Source organism: Heloderma suspectum, chromosome 5 (genome assembly GCF_057233095.1).
Source record: "Heloderma suspectum isolate Gila_16-S chromosome 5, 16-S_ref, whole genome shotgun sequence".
NCBI classification, from domain to species: Eukaryota; Metazoa; Chordata; class Lepidosauria; order Squamata; family Helodermatidae; genus Heloderma; species Heloderma suspectum.
Genome location: NC_139462.1, coordinates 50,859,569 through 50,876,220, shown reverse-complemented (window position 1 = coordinate 50,876,220; position 16,652 = coordinate 50,859,569). Strand labels below are relative to the sequence as shown.

Genomic DNA, 16,652 nt, shown 5'->3' with positions numbered 1-16,652 from the left:
GACGTCGTGGCCTGGTAATTTGCCATGCAAAGACCAAGTGCGGAAGAGGAATAAATTATTCTGCCCAATAAATCTAACCTGCGCCGCTCCTTACCCGCTGGTGAAGTGTGAATCTACTGGGATTTTCCTTTTGATGATTCTACTATAACAGAATTAGGGCGCGGATGCGTAAACAAAAACCCTGCGTCCTTCTCTCCTACCTTGTATAGGGATTCCAATCGTGTTGATGTGGGTGCCATTGATGATGGGGCCTTCCAGGACTCCTTAACAGTCTGAAGAAACATAGGGAGAAAAAGAATGGAAACTGGAGCTGATGCCTCCGTGTACACCACATCAAAGACTGGGTTTTGTAATTTCTCAGCTTGTTGCTGGGTCTCAATACCCAACGATTGCGCCATCCTTAGTATCTGTTAAAGTTGTCAAGATCCTCGGTGTCAGGGGTGTTTCTGAGCGCAAGGAGTAGGATAGCCGTTCAGATTCTGAAGGAGAACCATCAAACATGGGGGACGTGTTTTCTCAAGCTAGTCCAGATATCAGTAGGCCTGCTTCTCAGGTTACAAATATACAGATGGCTGAGTTTGAGGGTCCCTCCTCACCTGCCCCCCATGACAGGCAGCGAACAGGAGACTGACCTAATAGATGCCAGGCGCACAGCAAAGAGAGAGAAGGCAGGGCAGAACTTAGACCGTCTACTTGATTGGCCTTGTGTGAGAAGCTGCGCTTAGAGGCCTCACAAGAAGAGAGGGAGCCCCCCCCCTTAAGTTAGACTAGCGAGACCGCCTCCCTCTTCAAACAGTGGGCAACTCCTGTAAATTCCATTTGAACCCCCTGAAGGCATTCCTGGCAGACAGAAGTTTCTCTGAGAATTTGCATTTGTATGACCCTGTGAAGTAATGGATTAAAAGCTGTAGACTGAAGCCTCTCGTCTGTGTATGTTTGGGCACTGAAGTGAAGTGAGGGCTAAGGGAATCGTGACACTCGGAAGATGAAGCTCCTTCCCGTGTTCTTACCATATCACCTGGGGATGAGATTGAAGGCGGCGCCAAAGATACAGATGTCGAGTCTGACTGGTAGTCCTCAAAGGATTGAGGAGATGATACTGCCGCTTAATCCTGCTCCTTTTCCTTGTCCTTAGGTATAGAGGTAGGTGAAGGTGGAAGAGGATGGGATGGAATCGATCCCATAGTCTCTGAAGCAAATGAAGCCAACGGTCTCATTGAGGGCTGTGCGTGTCCCCTCAAAGAGGTCAAACACACTGGAACTGGTGGAGGAGGCAAAAAGGGATCCTGCCTTGGCAGTCTCGCAATGTTCCCGTAGGTGCCAAATGATACCAAGGGGATGTCGCTCCTAGATACCTTGTCTGATCATGAACAGAATCATGAGAATAATGCCATTCATTGTATTGGTAGTACATCGTAGGCGGAAATGACCCATCACTTTATCTATCCCAATCATGTATAGGTGAGTGGGATTCTATAGCCAACATCCCTTTCATAACGATCACGGCAGAGCATACCAGATCTCCCAGAACAAAATGAATCTGATGAGGCATCTCTATATAAACGTTCTCTTGGAAGTGAAGGAGACAGCTGTGTATGAGGTAGTGAGCCGTGAGAAGCTGGTGGTGGCAACACTTCTCAGATTTCTCCTTCTGATGTCGATGCCATGTGTAGCAGTTCAGGCAACGATACCGAAGATGCTCTTGGTACCAACAGTGAGATCAATGGAGCTCTCTGCACTGGAGAGTCCAAGGGTAGCGAAGGCAGTGGGATCAGCATTTGGCAATGATCAGCAAGTAGACTGCGAAGGAGAAAGGCCCGAATTGTGGTTCTTTCTCTTTTTCTTAGGAGCCTCAGACACTGCTCTAGATGCCTTTGGCATCTTCACCTTTTTTGACAGCTTTTTTGCTGTAGAGATTGTCAGAGATCTGCCCCGGTCAGTGTGACCCATGGTTAGGGTTGGAGTCTTGGCTTGATCCACAGATGATGATTTAACCTTGTCTGCCATCTGAGAAGTAGAAGGCTTTGAGTGTGCTGAATCAACAGCTTCCAAGGCTTTCTTCCAGAAGATCACCTTTAAACGGTCTGATCAATGGCGCTTAGTCTGTGTGGTAAAGTTCATACAATGTCTACAGGTCTCCACCACATGAGATTCCTCCAGGCAAAACAAACAAAGTGAATGTCCGTCAGTGGGGGGTAGTTTACTGTCACACTGGATGCATTTACAAAAAGGGGCCTTCAAGGCCATGTGTCGCCAAACGGTGATCAAAGTTCATGAAAAAATACAAAAGATAACTACCTAACTCTACTTTTAATAGAAAGAAGAGAAACAGGAAGAACAAAGGAGGAAAGGAAAGTTCCTAACTACTTCAGCAAATAGCCAAAGAGAAGTCCTAATGAGGTGTCCTTACAGCAAGGTGGTCGAAAGAGAACAGAGAACGGGTGGGAACCCGCTGGGATATGCGCAGTGGACAGTGGGGGAGGGTTCCCACCAAAAATGTTTTCCTCAGCTAGAAAATGTTTTCGAATGAGGGTCCACGAAGTTGCAGATCCCATATGTGTGATGCACAGAGACCACCAAGAAGAACTTTGAATTTTCATTAGATCATAAAATAATTAGGGTTTTTAAAGACTACCTACCTCCCCACAGTAAGACTATTCCTGCAAGATTATTAATATTTGAATAAGGAGTTTCCATTTACCACCAACAGTTAAGCATTTAACAGAAATTGCGGCAGAATCTAATTTTTTTACTTGCGATTTCAAGAGGGCTTGAGGTTTTACGTACCAGTTCATCTTTGCTTTGATTCTTACACGACAATTCTGTGTCCATAGCTACATCGTTGGGATCACCATCTGTACTTTGCTTCTCTATTACAGATGCATTAGCCACGCTGAAGATTCCATGGACATTAACACGTACTTTAACCTTCACTTTTGAATTGTCACCATCATGTTGGGGTCCAACGTTCTGAATAACAAAATGACCTAAACAATATAAAACACACAATGGGCATTGGTTTCTTTCCTTGTGCCAAGCATACTAAGAAAGGCCTCGTATCTTCATTTGGCTCCTACAGGACTGGCCATATTTGCAAACACATTTAAAAAACATATAGGGGTCAGTACTGGCAACTTCTAGATTACATCTTACTCGGACAGATGTTGTGTGGCTGCTGCTGCTTCTGCTGATCAGAAGCACTATTCATCCTTCTGCCTCCCCCCCGCCCAATTAATGAGAAAAAGGGAAACTCTTGACATAAAGCTACAGGTGGAAAAGAGAAGGTGGCACAGCAGTCATAGTGGACTTGCCAGCAAGCCATTTTGCCAAGTAAGCTATGTTAGTTAACAGGTACATTTCAACAAACGCTAGTGCCTGTTTATTATTCATGCCAAAAGATCTATGGTGTGTGTGTGTGTGTAGAGGAGGGGTTAATTATCCAATTAAATTACTGTGGGATTATAAACACATGTAGTTAAGTTTAGAAATTAGACTCAAACAGGTTCAGTTTTTTTCAAAATGTCAAGGAAATCATATACAAGATCAGTTGCTTAGTTGTAGCTATAGTTCTTTTGACTGAACATCTGTTTCGTCTTACATATGGCTTCTGTGCCTGCACAGAGCAACATTTGGAACCTTACAGCAACTGATTTAACACTTACAGAACTACATTCTACAAAGGAAAAACTACAATTTAAAATAAAATCAAGATACCACTATGATTGTTTTAACCTAAAAGCAGTGAAACTGCATAAAGGAGGAAGCTGTTGCAGTCACCAAGTGTTGCTCCATTCTACCACATTCACTTGTTCCCCCATCCACTGTAAACTCAAAACCATTATTATCTAGCTAAGTATTGCCAGAATTGTAAAGTGCAACTGATATAATTATCTGTGAAAAACTATTGAGGCTGGTGTATCGCCCTGGCCGTGGACATGGAACTCTTAGGTTAGAAGTGCCAAGATAGTAATAAATCAGACTCAAAGATTTACTTACAAGGAATACTTTATTGAGTAACTTACAGCACACAGACGTACCCAATGGTTGGATCAGACAGCTTCGCTGAACCATGAGCCATTGGGCATAATGGGTTTTATACAATACAGGTTAGCAATAAGCAGCGTAACAGCAGCACATGCCCCTAGCGGTCATTCTCAGCATAAACTAACAGCACTTGGTTCTCAGGCACAGCTACCTGTAAACAGATTTTGCTTCCCAGGCACATCAGAGATAAAGACTCTCCTCATTAGCAAGGAATGCACCAAGAAGGATGTTATCGGCCTTTTGACTCATCTGCACACGCTCAGAGGCTTACTAGCATGGGAACTGCACCAATAATGAACTTAAGCAAGCATTATGGATCTCTAGGCCCCTCTAACACTATAAATGACTTGGCTACGCTCCTGGGGCCAATACAGCTGGAATCCAACAAGTCCAGTGGAATGTTTGCCTTTTTTCTTTTGAATGGCAGACATCCCATGTGATTTTAAAAACTGGTTTTGAAAACTTCCCTAAGTTTCTCAAGAGAACTGACATGCTGTTTGATGAGATGCCATTCTAGAAACACAAGTCCAAAGCTCGTCTGTGAGTGTGGAACTTGTCACATAGTTCTTGAAATACATAAGCCTGGACTCAAAAGAGAGAAGTATGGTATTGATTAAATGTTAAATGTATTCAGGAACAAGGCACAGCTAAAAGCACTGTACATGAGCAGCAATGATTCAATGATTAATTCTGAGATGAGCTATTTGCTAACTTTGTTATGCAAGTATTCACGTTTTTGAACAATGGCTCCTTTTCAAATTTAGAACACACTGTATTGTCATGCTCAAAAATTAAGGTAAAATTAACATTTTACCTATTCTTGTATCTGGATAAGGAACATCATGTGGATGGGTGTAAAAGGCTTCCAGCTCAAAGGGCTCCTTCTTGTGGAAAGTAATAACTTTTGAGAATGGAGCAGCATGGTTTTTGCTGAAGACTTCACATTCACTACAGAAAATAAAAGGGTAAATAATTAAAACTGAAGGGGACCTGCAGTTAAATCACTAGGAATGAGCTGCCACAATGTGAGAAGTCCAAGAAATGAGTGGAAATAAATCCTATGAATATCAAAGAATTCTAGTTCTTCATAGAGTGCTCTCTTCCTGGTCATGCTAAGCTTCAGAAGTGTCCCAAGTGCAGCTGATACCTAGCAATGCTGCACTGCATGGTATTCTTCTTCCACACTATGGGCATGAGCCCGAAGCTTCAGAGAAAGATGATGGGGGCGGTTCTTGTCTATGTTACACCAAGTTTCAGAGCTGCTCTCTAGAGGGAGGGAGAGAGGGATGCTCACCATGGTGACCATGGCAAATGGATTTGTGGGACCCTGCTCTTGTCCTAGTTTCCTCCCTGGAAAGAGGGAGGGTAAGAAGATCCCTAGCTATTTGGATGAGAGAGAGGTTACATAACATTTTCCAGAACATAGTAACTATCTACCTTACCATGAAAGGGCATTTTCACGAGACTGTCATTAAACAGAATGGGAAGAAAGCCTCTTTATGGCAGCTCACATACTAAATTCATTGTGTGACTCAGCCCTGTTTATAAGTAATTCAATTAACATACCTAGAAAGGTTACTGTACTATAAATGGAAAATCTAACATACTTATTTACTGATATTTAGACACACTAACTGTCTACTTGGTGCTTTTATACCCTTTAATCTGAAAACACTTACCCAGTTCCTTCCTCATAAGACGACTGCCACCTCAGAGTAATTGAGTAAGGAACAACATCTGTGATGGAAAATTCACGGACTTTAAATGCAGGAGAAAGAATTGCACACTAGAAAAGAGATCAAATATCACTGTCATGTGAATGATACATATTTGCCTTATATGAAGTATTAGTGAACTACATTTTAATCTCCCACATTAATTACACTGATGAAGCCTTAAGAACAATTTGCTATTCACCAACATCAAAAGTCACATAACATGTGCAATGTACAACAGAAGGAAGAATAACTCTGTTCCCCTGACAAAAAGCTATATAAGACTACACATAGCTTGCAAAAAGATCCCATTTGTTCCAAGAAATTGATCTCAGTATTAGAAATATATATATATATACATATATATATATATATATATATATATATATATTTAAATTAGAAAATGGCATTATATCAGTGGTTTGCAATAGCTAAGCACACGTTCTGAATTTTTACTATGAAGGCCTTGACCAAAGGATTTCTGTTGCAATTAAAGCATGCTTCTTTTAGCCAAATTATAACACCCAGAAATGTAAAGTAATATTGCTGACATAATTTTGTTAAGTAAACTTACCTGTAATGCACAGCCCCTTGCAACAGCTTCATCTGCATTTAGTGTGGTACTTATCTCTTTACAGAAGAATTTACAAATCTGCTCCTTCACAGCTGGGATTCGAGTTGCTCCACCTACTATTTCTATACTGTATATATCTTCACGCTGCAGTTCTAGGAGACAAACAGGCACAGTATTTGCTTCCATAGGTGGAAGGAAAAGTGCTGCAGATTCCAGTACTGGATGTACATATGTGTGTCTGGCAGTAAAGCACTTAGGCAGAGGGGCTGCAAAGTTGGGAGAGGGCACTGTACTATTCACCCACACATTTCTTCTATTGCTAAAACTGGAACCTCCCCTTACTCTCTACATGATTGTGGCAAATCCATGCTTAAAACAATCAGATCTGCCACCCTTACATCTAGTTTGGTCTTAAACTTAAACTAAATACTAGGCGAGTATGAACATCAGGCAAACATGCCCTTACTGTCCAGTCAGAAACTAGAGAGGGAGAGAAACACAGACAGAGAGTACAGGCAGGCCTGGCATCAGCAAGGTACAGTATCTGCTGGGGACCATAGCCCAGCAGCAGACAATGGAACATGGCCCCCAAATTTCTTTTCTTCACTGCCAGTGTAGCAATTTGCCCTATCCCTCTGTTTTTGTTTTCCATGATGGGAAACCCAAACAGGAAAGGGCAGATGAGTGACAAGTCGGTAGGTGGCCTGGCAGCTGCCGTCTATACTTTGCCATCAGCTCCTTTAGGCAGCTATGTAGGAAGAAGAGTAGTAGGGATACCAAAAGTTATGATAAAGCGGCAGCTAGCCCATATTGTGTCAAATATTATTGTAAACAGAGAAGCAGCAAGAAGAAGGAACAACAGTGCCTGCCTGTCCAAAGGGTGAGTGTGTCTCCACTGAGAGTGCCTTGCCCAAGAGCTCTCGAAATCCTACAGTAAGTACTATGTATATGCACTGCATGGAGGTATCAGCTATGGAACACATACATTTATAATGCCACCATAACAGTTATATAAACACCATAAAAGGCATAGTTATTGAAGGTCAGCTATGAACTAAACCCCTCCTCATATTTCACAGAACAGCTACCTTGGATTTACACTTCATGGTCATTTTAAGTGTTCCAAAATTCATAGCCCCGCAAATCCTTATCTGTCTGTGCACAGCTATGGGCAAAACCTAGCAATGATAAATAATGCATCTCAGGGTCTACAATGAGGTTCCAGCATTTTCCAAGAGTTCACCCAGTTGCCACAAATGCCCTGTCAGGGTTTGCCCTGTCAAGGGCAGACCAACTCTAAACACTTTTTCACAACACTTCAATTCAAGTACAGTATTTACACAATATTTGCCATAGAACAAAAGATACCTTGCTAGCCCACAATTTCATAGAAACATTGTAGTGAGTGCAATTAAGCAGGAAGATGCATAATCTATTCTGGAAGTCATATGAGGCCACAGATGTGCTCATCTTCTGGTTTATATCAAAGTAAAGTTTTAGAATGTTTCTTAACAATATACAGAAGCAGCATGTAACACAAATTTTAACAACTAAAATATTTTCTTGGAATACGAGAAAGAATCATCTCCCATTCTATCTCAAAGCATTCTTGAATGATTACTGCAGCATGCTTATCTGAGGCAGCCTTTTAAGACTGTTCAGAAATATCAGTTGTACAAAATACATTAGAACATTCGAGGAGCAATGCTGGATCAGATCACAGGCATATCTAGTCCAACTTTCTATTTGCACAGTGGCCAACCAGAGGACTATGGGAAGCCCACATAGGACATGAGTGCAATACAGCCCTCCTATCTATGTTCCCCAGCAACTGGTATTCATGGGCACACTGCCTCTGATACTGCAGGTTATATATAGCCATCATGACCTGTAGCCACTGATAGCCTTATTCTTCCTGATTTTTTCTTCTAAAGGTGTCCAACTTGATGGCCTTCACTACATCTTGTGGTAGCTAATTCCAAATATATGTGGTGTGCAGAAGTACTTCTTTTTATCTGTCCTGAATCTCCCACCGTTCAGCTTTGTGGGATGGCCCTGGCTTCTAGTATTGAGAGAGGGGAAAATACTTATTCCTGTCCACTCTCTCCACACTGCGTAATTTTATACACCTCTATCACATACCCCTTACTCACCCTTTTTCTAAACTAGAGTCTCCTAAATGTAGCCTTTCCTCATAGGGGAATTGTTCCAGCCCCTTGATCATTTGGATTGCCCTTTTCTGCCCCCTTTCAAGCTCTACAATATCCTTTTTAAGGTGAGGTGACCAGAACTGCTCATAGTATTGCAAGTGTGGTCCCACCATAGACTGGTATAAGGGCATTATGAACACTGCTCCAGTCAGAGCAACACCACTGACTGGTTGCACTGCCTGCCCAGTTAGCTTCTGAACACTGACACTTAGGCCATTGACAGACAACCTTATTGTAACTAAGCCCCTCAGTCACAGGCATAGGTTTCCTCTATTTCTGATGTACAGGCTGAGAGTGCTGTTGCTTACATAGCCAAAAGTGCACTACTGATACACAAGAGGAAGGTATTAGCAGATGTTGGGGGAACACAAAGGTCTGCAGAAATACAAAAAATCTTTAAAAAAATTCCTGAGGGGACTTGAAAAACTGCCCAATGAGGACTTAGTGTGTTCTGTGGCTATGGAAAACTGACAGACAGTTGGGGTGAGAGAATAGAATGGAGTGGCTAGAATCCTGAACAGCAGCATTCCGCTACAGTACATTTTGTTGCAGGTCTCACTTGTTTTGTTAAATTCTTGTTACAGTTGCAGGTCCATAGTCAGGAAAGAAAAAGCAATACAGAAGTTTTTATAAATAAACAAAAGAGTTCTCATTAAGTACTAGCCTACATCAAGATGATGTTTTAACTGTAGATGACCTGTCGAAAGAGAAGTCATCAACAGCCTCTGTTGAGCCTTGTGGCTACCTGGAGACCAAAGCAGTGTTTTTTCCACACTGCACGTATATATCATAGTCAGAAATTAATTTAAAGCAGGCTGCTGAGCAAGTGTGTGGCAGAACACATTCGAAGGTGCTGCAAAAACTTAATGGTGGCCCCAATATGGCCAAGGAGATTTCTTCAGATTGGTTTCCTGACATATCTGCCCTGCTCTCTAAATGAACTTATCATCCCTCTCATCCCTGGCCCTGTCTCATCCACTCCATTCATTATCTCCATTTATGTTCTCACCAGCTGAACACCTCTGAAGGAGAAGAGTTGGCTGACTTCAGCCACTATGAATTCATCTTGCACTCCTCCTCTATCAACACACTGGCTAAATACTACTTCACCTCCCTGATCCACACTAACTCTAGAAAACCCAAGACCCTCTTCTCTACCTTTGATACTTTTCTCCTGATAGCCTGCTATCCCTCCACCTCTCCCCTCTTCACTCTCTGTTCAAGATTTTGCCTTGATCATTGAATCCATCTGCTGACCTCTTTAGCTCTCTTCCCTGCTTTTCTCCCTCTCCCAGCATCTCTTCTTTCTTTGCTGTCACACTGAATGAGTTTACTTCCCTATTATTATTTTTAGCAATATGTATTCACTGCTTCTCTCTTAACAAATCCCCAAGCTGTTTACAAAGCTATACAAAATCACAGTGAGGTCAAAGTAAACAAACAGGTTTTCGGTAAATCCCTTGAACACGCCAGCATTGAGGCCTCACATACCTCAGAGGGGAAATCATTCCAGAGGGCAGGATCTCTAGTCCATATACTGTACTGTAACTAAGCCAAAATATGTGTATATTATAAGCTCCTGGGGGTAGGTAATTGCCATACCTGTTCTTTGTAAAGCACCATATACACAGACAACACTGTATAAATAAGTATAATACTAGTATATTATGAAGACACAAGGTTACTACATGCATTCATTGGGATTATATGACAGACCTGAAGCAAAATACTATAGCGTGGAATAGCCAGTCAGCTGTGCTTGTCTTCTACAATACTCCATTCCATTTCCTCCCCACTCTTCAGGTTTCCACCCTCGACCCCCATCCCAACAGTCAGGTAGCATTCTATAGCCACTGAACGTATTATCTTCACTGAGTTGTTTTGGGTATGGTTTGTTCAGCCCTTAGGGTTTTTCCCCCTAAATATTTTTTGCAGTTCTGCAAAGCCTGCAGATACTTCTCCTCTTGCATGGGGATGGTGCTGTCTCGGCTACATAAAGATTCACACTTGGCAAATGAGTTTATTAGTATACAGGAATCCCACATAGGACTATAAAGGGAGAATACCAATGCTGGAATATGTAATCTGTTGATTGGTTGCTTTTGAATCCTCAGTGAAATTTAATAATTCTTAATGCAGTAGACATTGCCTAGACTGGCAAACAGAAACCTAAGATGTTAAAATAGAAGTATTCAAAATAAGCTGAGGCAGCTTATACTTACTAGCTTGTTCCATCACTGTTCTCAAAGGAGGTTCTACTCTGGCCAGAAGAGATGTACACAACTGTTCAAATTGAGCCCTATTTAAAGGTGGAAAATCCGTTAAGTATCACAAGCAAAAATGGCTACCATTTTACTTAAGCTTTATACCACTGAACACAATACCTGTTCATCTTGCTAGAGACATCAATATCATTCATGAAGCATTCTATGTTCATGGGAAGATCTGAAGCATTGGCACTCATGAGTTTCTTCAGTTTTTCACACTCCTGGTACAAGCGCAACAGTGCCCGAGGATTGTCCTTCACGTTCAGTTTATACTTAGTCCTGAACTCTTCGCAGAAGTAATCTACCAAAGCCTCATCAAAATTTCTACCGCCCAAGAATGGGTCAAATGTAGTAGCCAGTACCTGTGAAGTTAAAGATGAAGTATGACAATTATATGGAAGGTCAAGTCACAACAGATGTTCTTGTGCTTGTAGGTAGATATTTCAAGTACCACACACTCAGTCTAATGCAATGCTTACTATAAATATCTTCTCCTAGCAGCCTCAAAACTGATAACTGCTTGGCACAATGGCTGTTATTAAGGCTATAATTGTCTTATAACTTCTTAAACCAAACATGTTATATAAATGAATTTAAAAAGCTAGGTATTAAATGTTGTTTCAACCTCAGTTTTACTCTCAAAATTGGTCTAAAAGTATTCTTAAATAAAAATAAATTCAGTTGTCTTTATGAATATATGACCAATCCCAAACAAAATCTTCAGAGGCTTGCATGAGGCTCTTCTCCTTTCTTTGGCCAAAAAGCTACATTAATAATGTATTATTTTACATCACCTTGCCATCCTCCCAGTGATCCTGATGCAAAAACCACAGGGAGGGGGTTAAATTCCCCTCAAAACAATCCTATCACCTGATCTCAGTGGGCAGGGAGGGTTAAACCTCTCCACCCCCGCACAGTGAGATATGAGCACATGTGCACGTGTGCATGAATGTGCGTGTGTGTACACGCATCTATGTATGTGGTGCCCACATGCAGCCCTTGGGGCTCAAGGTTGCCCTGCCCTGCTGTAAAATATTCTTGGCTCGTTAGCAGGCACCTATTTTCTAAGAAAACATTCAGCAATAGGGTGCTTTTGATCCTTCTTAAGAATTAAAGTTCTTCCTAGAAGAAAGTTAAAATTTAAAGCTGCTGCTACTCTGAGCATCTCTCTCTCTCTCATCTGATCTTAGAAGCTAAGCAGGATCAGCCCTGGTTAGTACTTGGATGGGACACTGCCTGGGAATCAGGCTTCCTGCACTGAGCAGGGAGATGGACTTGATGATCTTGTAGGCCCCTTCCAACCCTATGATTCTATGAAATATATACATATATACATACATACATATATGAATTTTTGTATGTCTAAAATGTTTATTAGCTCACCTGCCTATTTAAGTTAAAGTCGACTTATTCAACTACAGATAGAGCTGAAATGCATCAGTTTAGGTATTACTCCTTCAAGTCTTCCCACTGAATGGTTTGATAGGATTCAAAACTAAAATATGCACCTGACAAATAACTAATACTATCTCAATTACAGAAGCAGTTAAAGGGCCCTTTCACCTGTTGCTTGCCATGTGCAAGCTGCTTCCGATTTGAATATGCAACCTACGATTGGCCTGATTTCAGGCTGCCTTGCTGACATGCGAACCCGGACACTATGGGTTATTCATGGGTTAACAAAACCAAAGTTAGCCTAAGAACTAATTGTAGGTTAACTGTGGGTTGTTTAACCTACAAAAAACCCCATAGTGTCTGGGTTTGCATATGATGAAGCAGTCTTTGATGGGTCCAATCAGAGATTGCATATTCAAAGTGGCAACAGCACATGACCCTGCAAACTGTGAATTAACCAACCCATGATTTGCCACTGTTACAGGTCCTAGCTTATACCATGTCAAAATATCCAGAAATGGGGTCAGCACGAAGTACTAGGCAAAACCATATTTGTTAATATGCATTTTAGAAAGGAATACCTGAAGAATTCAGAAGGAATTATCACAAATAGCAAGCACTGCTAAGCAGCTGCAAATTACAGGTTCCCTTTCTCATCTGCCATAGCACATGATTTTTTTCTTGGTAACTATGACAATTCCCTATGCTTCTTTATTTTTCTCCATTACACGCTAATTCAACAATTTACCTTCAATTTTCCTTTGTTAAAAGCACAAATAGAAATCTGGTATGCAGAGTGTCCCATGTCAACAAAAACCACATTCCTTGGTCTCTCCTCCAGGGTTGGAAGATCTTGTTTATAAATTCCATAGGCAAGTGCAACTGCAAGAGTGTAAACAGTAAGTTTTGTGAAATGTACATGGCTTTAAAAATAAGTTATAATATCATGAATCATGGAAATTATAAAAGCATACAATATTTTCAGGTTCTTCCAAGCAGTCTTTTACGTGCACAATAATAATCAATTATCTTCAAAACGCCGTATGTAACATAAAATTTTATATCTAAATACCACCAGCATTTGAATAAATTAGGAAGCAATCCTATGGCCACTAGATAGCGGTTAGACGGCCATAGGGTATCTGGTTTTCCGGGAACCGACCTCCCCCCACTTCCGCGCTGCCTCGCAGGCAGCGTGGAACAGCCCCGTCCTCCGTGCTCACAAGAGGAGCACAGAGTGGCTGAAAAGGGGCATTCCGGGGGGTGTTCCAGGGCGAGGGTGGCAGAAATGCCTGTACGACGCATCTAATGTGTCGTACAGCAGCCTCCTCCCCCGCTCAGCCCTCCTGCGGCTAGGCGGCCACCTAACTGAATAGGATTGCGCCCTTAATCAGCTTTTGGGAGAGATCACTTGATGTTCCAGAATTAATTTAAAAACACACACAGATAGAATGTGCAAACCATTAATTGTATATTCCTGTATCCTCAAAGCCTGCAAGACTTAAAAAGGTTAGGTCACCCAGTAAAGCCAGATTCCACACATGCAAACAGCAAGTTTGTTAAGTTATTTTATTAATCCGATTGAATGTGCCATTAATAGCTTTAACTTTATAAACACAATGACTTAAGAACTTTCACATGTCAAGAAAATGTAAGTGGCATTTCCGATATTGCCAACTTAAAAATCATCACCCAGAAGTGGTATTTCGCACGTCATCTTCAGACGGTCTTCTAAAAAATTGTAGGAAGTTAAGAGAGATGTCTCAAACTATTTAAGACTAATTTTTTTACCCAGTTGGAAATCTGCATGGTATTTTTTGGAAGAGTAAATCATACATCTTAGTGCTAAAATATACATGCCACTCTTCAGATGTCTATGAATTCCTTTAACAGTGCAATCCTATCTAAATCTACTCAGAAGTAAATCCCACTGCGTTCAGGGCTTACTCACAGGTTCAAGGATATAAGATTGCAGCCTTTTATTTTTGTTGGAAACTCCTTCAGTATAAAGAGGTGATGCTCTGCTACATGTTGAAACTTCTCCTTCTGCACTTTTTCATTTTTAAAAAATGCAGGTGAGTATTTAAGGCTTACAACTTAGCTAGAAATAATGTTCATCTTAACAAAGTAAAAAGCGCACATTTTAAAATGGCTCAGCATCAATTTTGTTGTTATACTTCCTCTAGATAGACTGCATGTTTTAAGCCATATAACCTGTGGTGCAAGGAACACTTATATCTCAAATTACGCATAAAGAATTACATCTGTCTTTCGTTTCTTTCTTCTTATTTTTAGATGAAAGCATTCCAAAAGCAATAGTTCTTATTAAGGCTGGGATCCAAAGATCCCAGCCTTAATATGAGTCTTGTCCATGGGATGTAATCATATATGTGTTTACCTCGGACTAAGCCCTACTGAACTTAAGGACAACTTATTTCTGAGTAGATATGTATAAGATTGCTCTGTGACTACAGAAAGTTGCAGAACAAATCATCTCTGCTGTAGGGTAAGCTGCTCTAGAAGTGAGTCATGCTGTAGTGCATAATCTCAGCAGCTGCTTTGGCTACACACCTTTACTTCCTTCTGTAAATGTGATGCTAAACCAAGATGTATTCTATATAGTAATTATAAAGCCGTAAGTTTACCTGCTGTAGTTTCATTCATTAGCCTCAGGCAGTTTAAGCCTGCTACCTGTGCAGCTGCTATTACTGATCTTCTCTCAGCATCAGTAAAAAAGCTTGGGATCTGTTGAAAAGATGTTTTGTTGTTACATGGCTTCACTGTATTGCTTTTGCTAATGCATTTTACATAAAATAGAAACATTCCATACACCTTATTGCAAGAAATTTAAGCAAATTTACATCCAATAACCCCTAATACTCCAATGTAATAGTCCCAATTCACATTCTGATTAGATAGAAATCCTCAAAGCACTAAGATTACTAGCTTCAAATGTGCTGCATTTGTTTAATGTACACTATTTATATAGCGCCACCAACATGCATGGAACTTTACAAAGTATGAAAGGCTTACAATCTGTCATTCAACACAAGGAAGACAGAGGAAGGGAAGGAGAATGGAGGCAGGGATAAACAGGAGAAGAATATGTTTTTATTTCAGTTGCATGTCCTTAGGCTTAGGGTAGAGGGCTAGAGATGTGTGCCAAAGGCTTAAGGAAAAGTGGGTTTTGAGAAGGGATTTGAAGAAAGGTAGCCTCATGGAAGTGTTCTGTTAGGCAGTTCCAGGGATAAGAAGCAGAAAGGAAATACAGACAAGTTGTTTGAGAAAGCAGGAGTCCTTTGGATGGCTGAGGATAGAGAAGCTGGAAGAGTGAATAACACAGACAAGGAGGTATCAGGATACAAGAGTGGAGAAATATGGAGGGGAAGGCAAGGTCATGCAGGGCTTTCAAAGTAGGTTTAGTGTGTGGACAGCAAAACCAACAGGGATTTAAGGAGGGATATCACACTATCAGAATGACAATATGAGGAGGGACTGAGAAGAGAGTGACAATATGGTTATTTAAAAACACAAATAAAACACTAATGGTTTTAATATTTTTAATGATTAATATTGTATTTTATCATTGTATTTTTGTTATTTTGTTGTTATTGTTGCTCTGTTTCACAATTGTAAAACGCCCTGAGGGCATTTGCCAGTTGGGCAGTATACAAATCTAACCAACCAACCAATCAACCAACCAACCAGTGAACGATGTCAGCAGAGTACTAAATAGAAGCTCTTCTGTCATTTTGATGGTGCTCATAGGAGTGTTATGTTTTCATAACTGACTTTGTGTAAATTTTTTAAAGGGACCAGACTTCTACTTTATCTAGATTCAGTTTCAACAGAAGTATTAAACAGACTAAAAAATACTTTAAAAAAGTATTTTACTCAATTTTTTCTTTTGTGCTATGTCTTTCTTAGATTGTCAACCTCATGGGAAGGGCCATTGCTCAGTGGTAGAGCACATGCTTTGAATGCAGAAGGTCCCAGGTTCAATCCTACCACCTCCAGCTAGAGCTAGGAAAGAAACCTGCCTGAAACCCTGGAGAGATGCTGCCAGTTAGTGTTGACAATACTGGGCTAGATGGCCCAATGGTTTGACTCAGTATAAGGCAGATGAAGCTTGTTTTGGAAGCCTCCTTTGCCAAAGGAACATAGGAAGCTGCATTATAATATGTTGGAATATTTCTCTATCTAGCACAGTACTGTCTACACTGACGGGCAGTGGCGCACTAGGGTCTTAGCAGGCATCTCTTATCACCTGCTACCTGATCCTTTAAGGGTGCAATCCTAGCTGGATGCCTGTCAGGCTCCAAACTCGGAGACTGATGAGGATCCTATGCAGAGCAGGAGGAGCACAGAGGCAATTGCTGCCTCCATGCTTCTCCTGCTCTGCACTTTTCCTAGACAGGGGTTTTCCCCTGTGTAGCTAGGGCTCAGA

The 16,652-nt window shown here is 41.1% G+C and overlaps 1 protein-coding gene across 2 annotated transcripts in view; it reads right to left on the bottom strand.

Moving 5' to 3' along the window:
- Positions 1-16,652, bottom strand: part of HSPA4L (heat shock protein family A (Hsp70) member 4 like) — a 47,075-nt gene that overhangs the window by 15,004 nt on the left and 15,419 nt on the right. For both annotated transcript variants that reach the window (XM_084855998.1, XM_084855999.1), the window contains exons 5-12: positions 14,851-14,950; positions 12,954-13,087; positions 10,928-11,172; positions 10,766-10,842; positions 6,334-6,485; positions 5,724-5,830; positions 4,859-4,992; positions 2,788-2,987 (exon numbers count right to left, since the gene is read on the bottom strand). In XM_084855998.1, the coding sequence (XP_084712124.1) occupies positions 2,788-2,987; positions 4,859-4,992; positions 5,724-5,830; positions 6,334-6,485; positions 10,766-10,842; positions 10,928-11,172; positions 12,954-13,087; positions 14,851-14,950 (1,149 nt within the window). The remainder of the gene's footprint in view (positions 1-2,787; positions 2,988-4,858; positions 4,993-5,723; positions 5,831-6,333; positions 6,486-10,765; positions 10,843-10,927; positions 11,173-12,953; positions 13,088-14,850; positions 14,951-16,652) is intronic.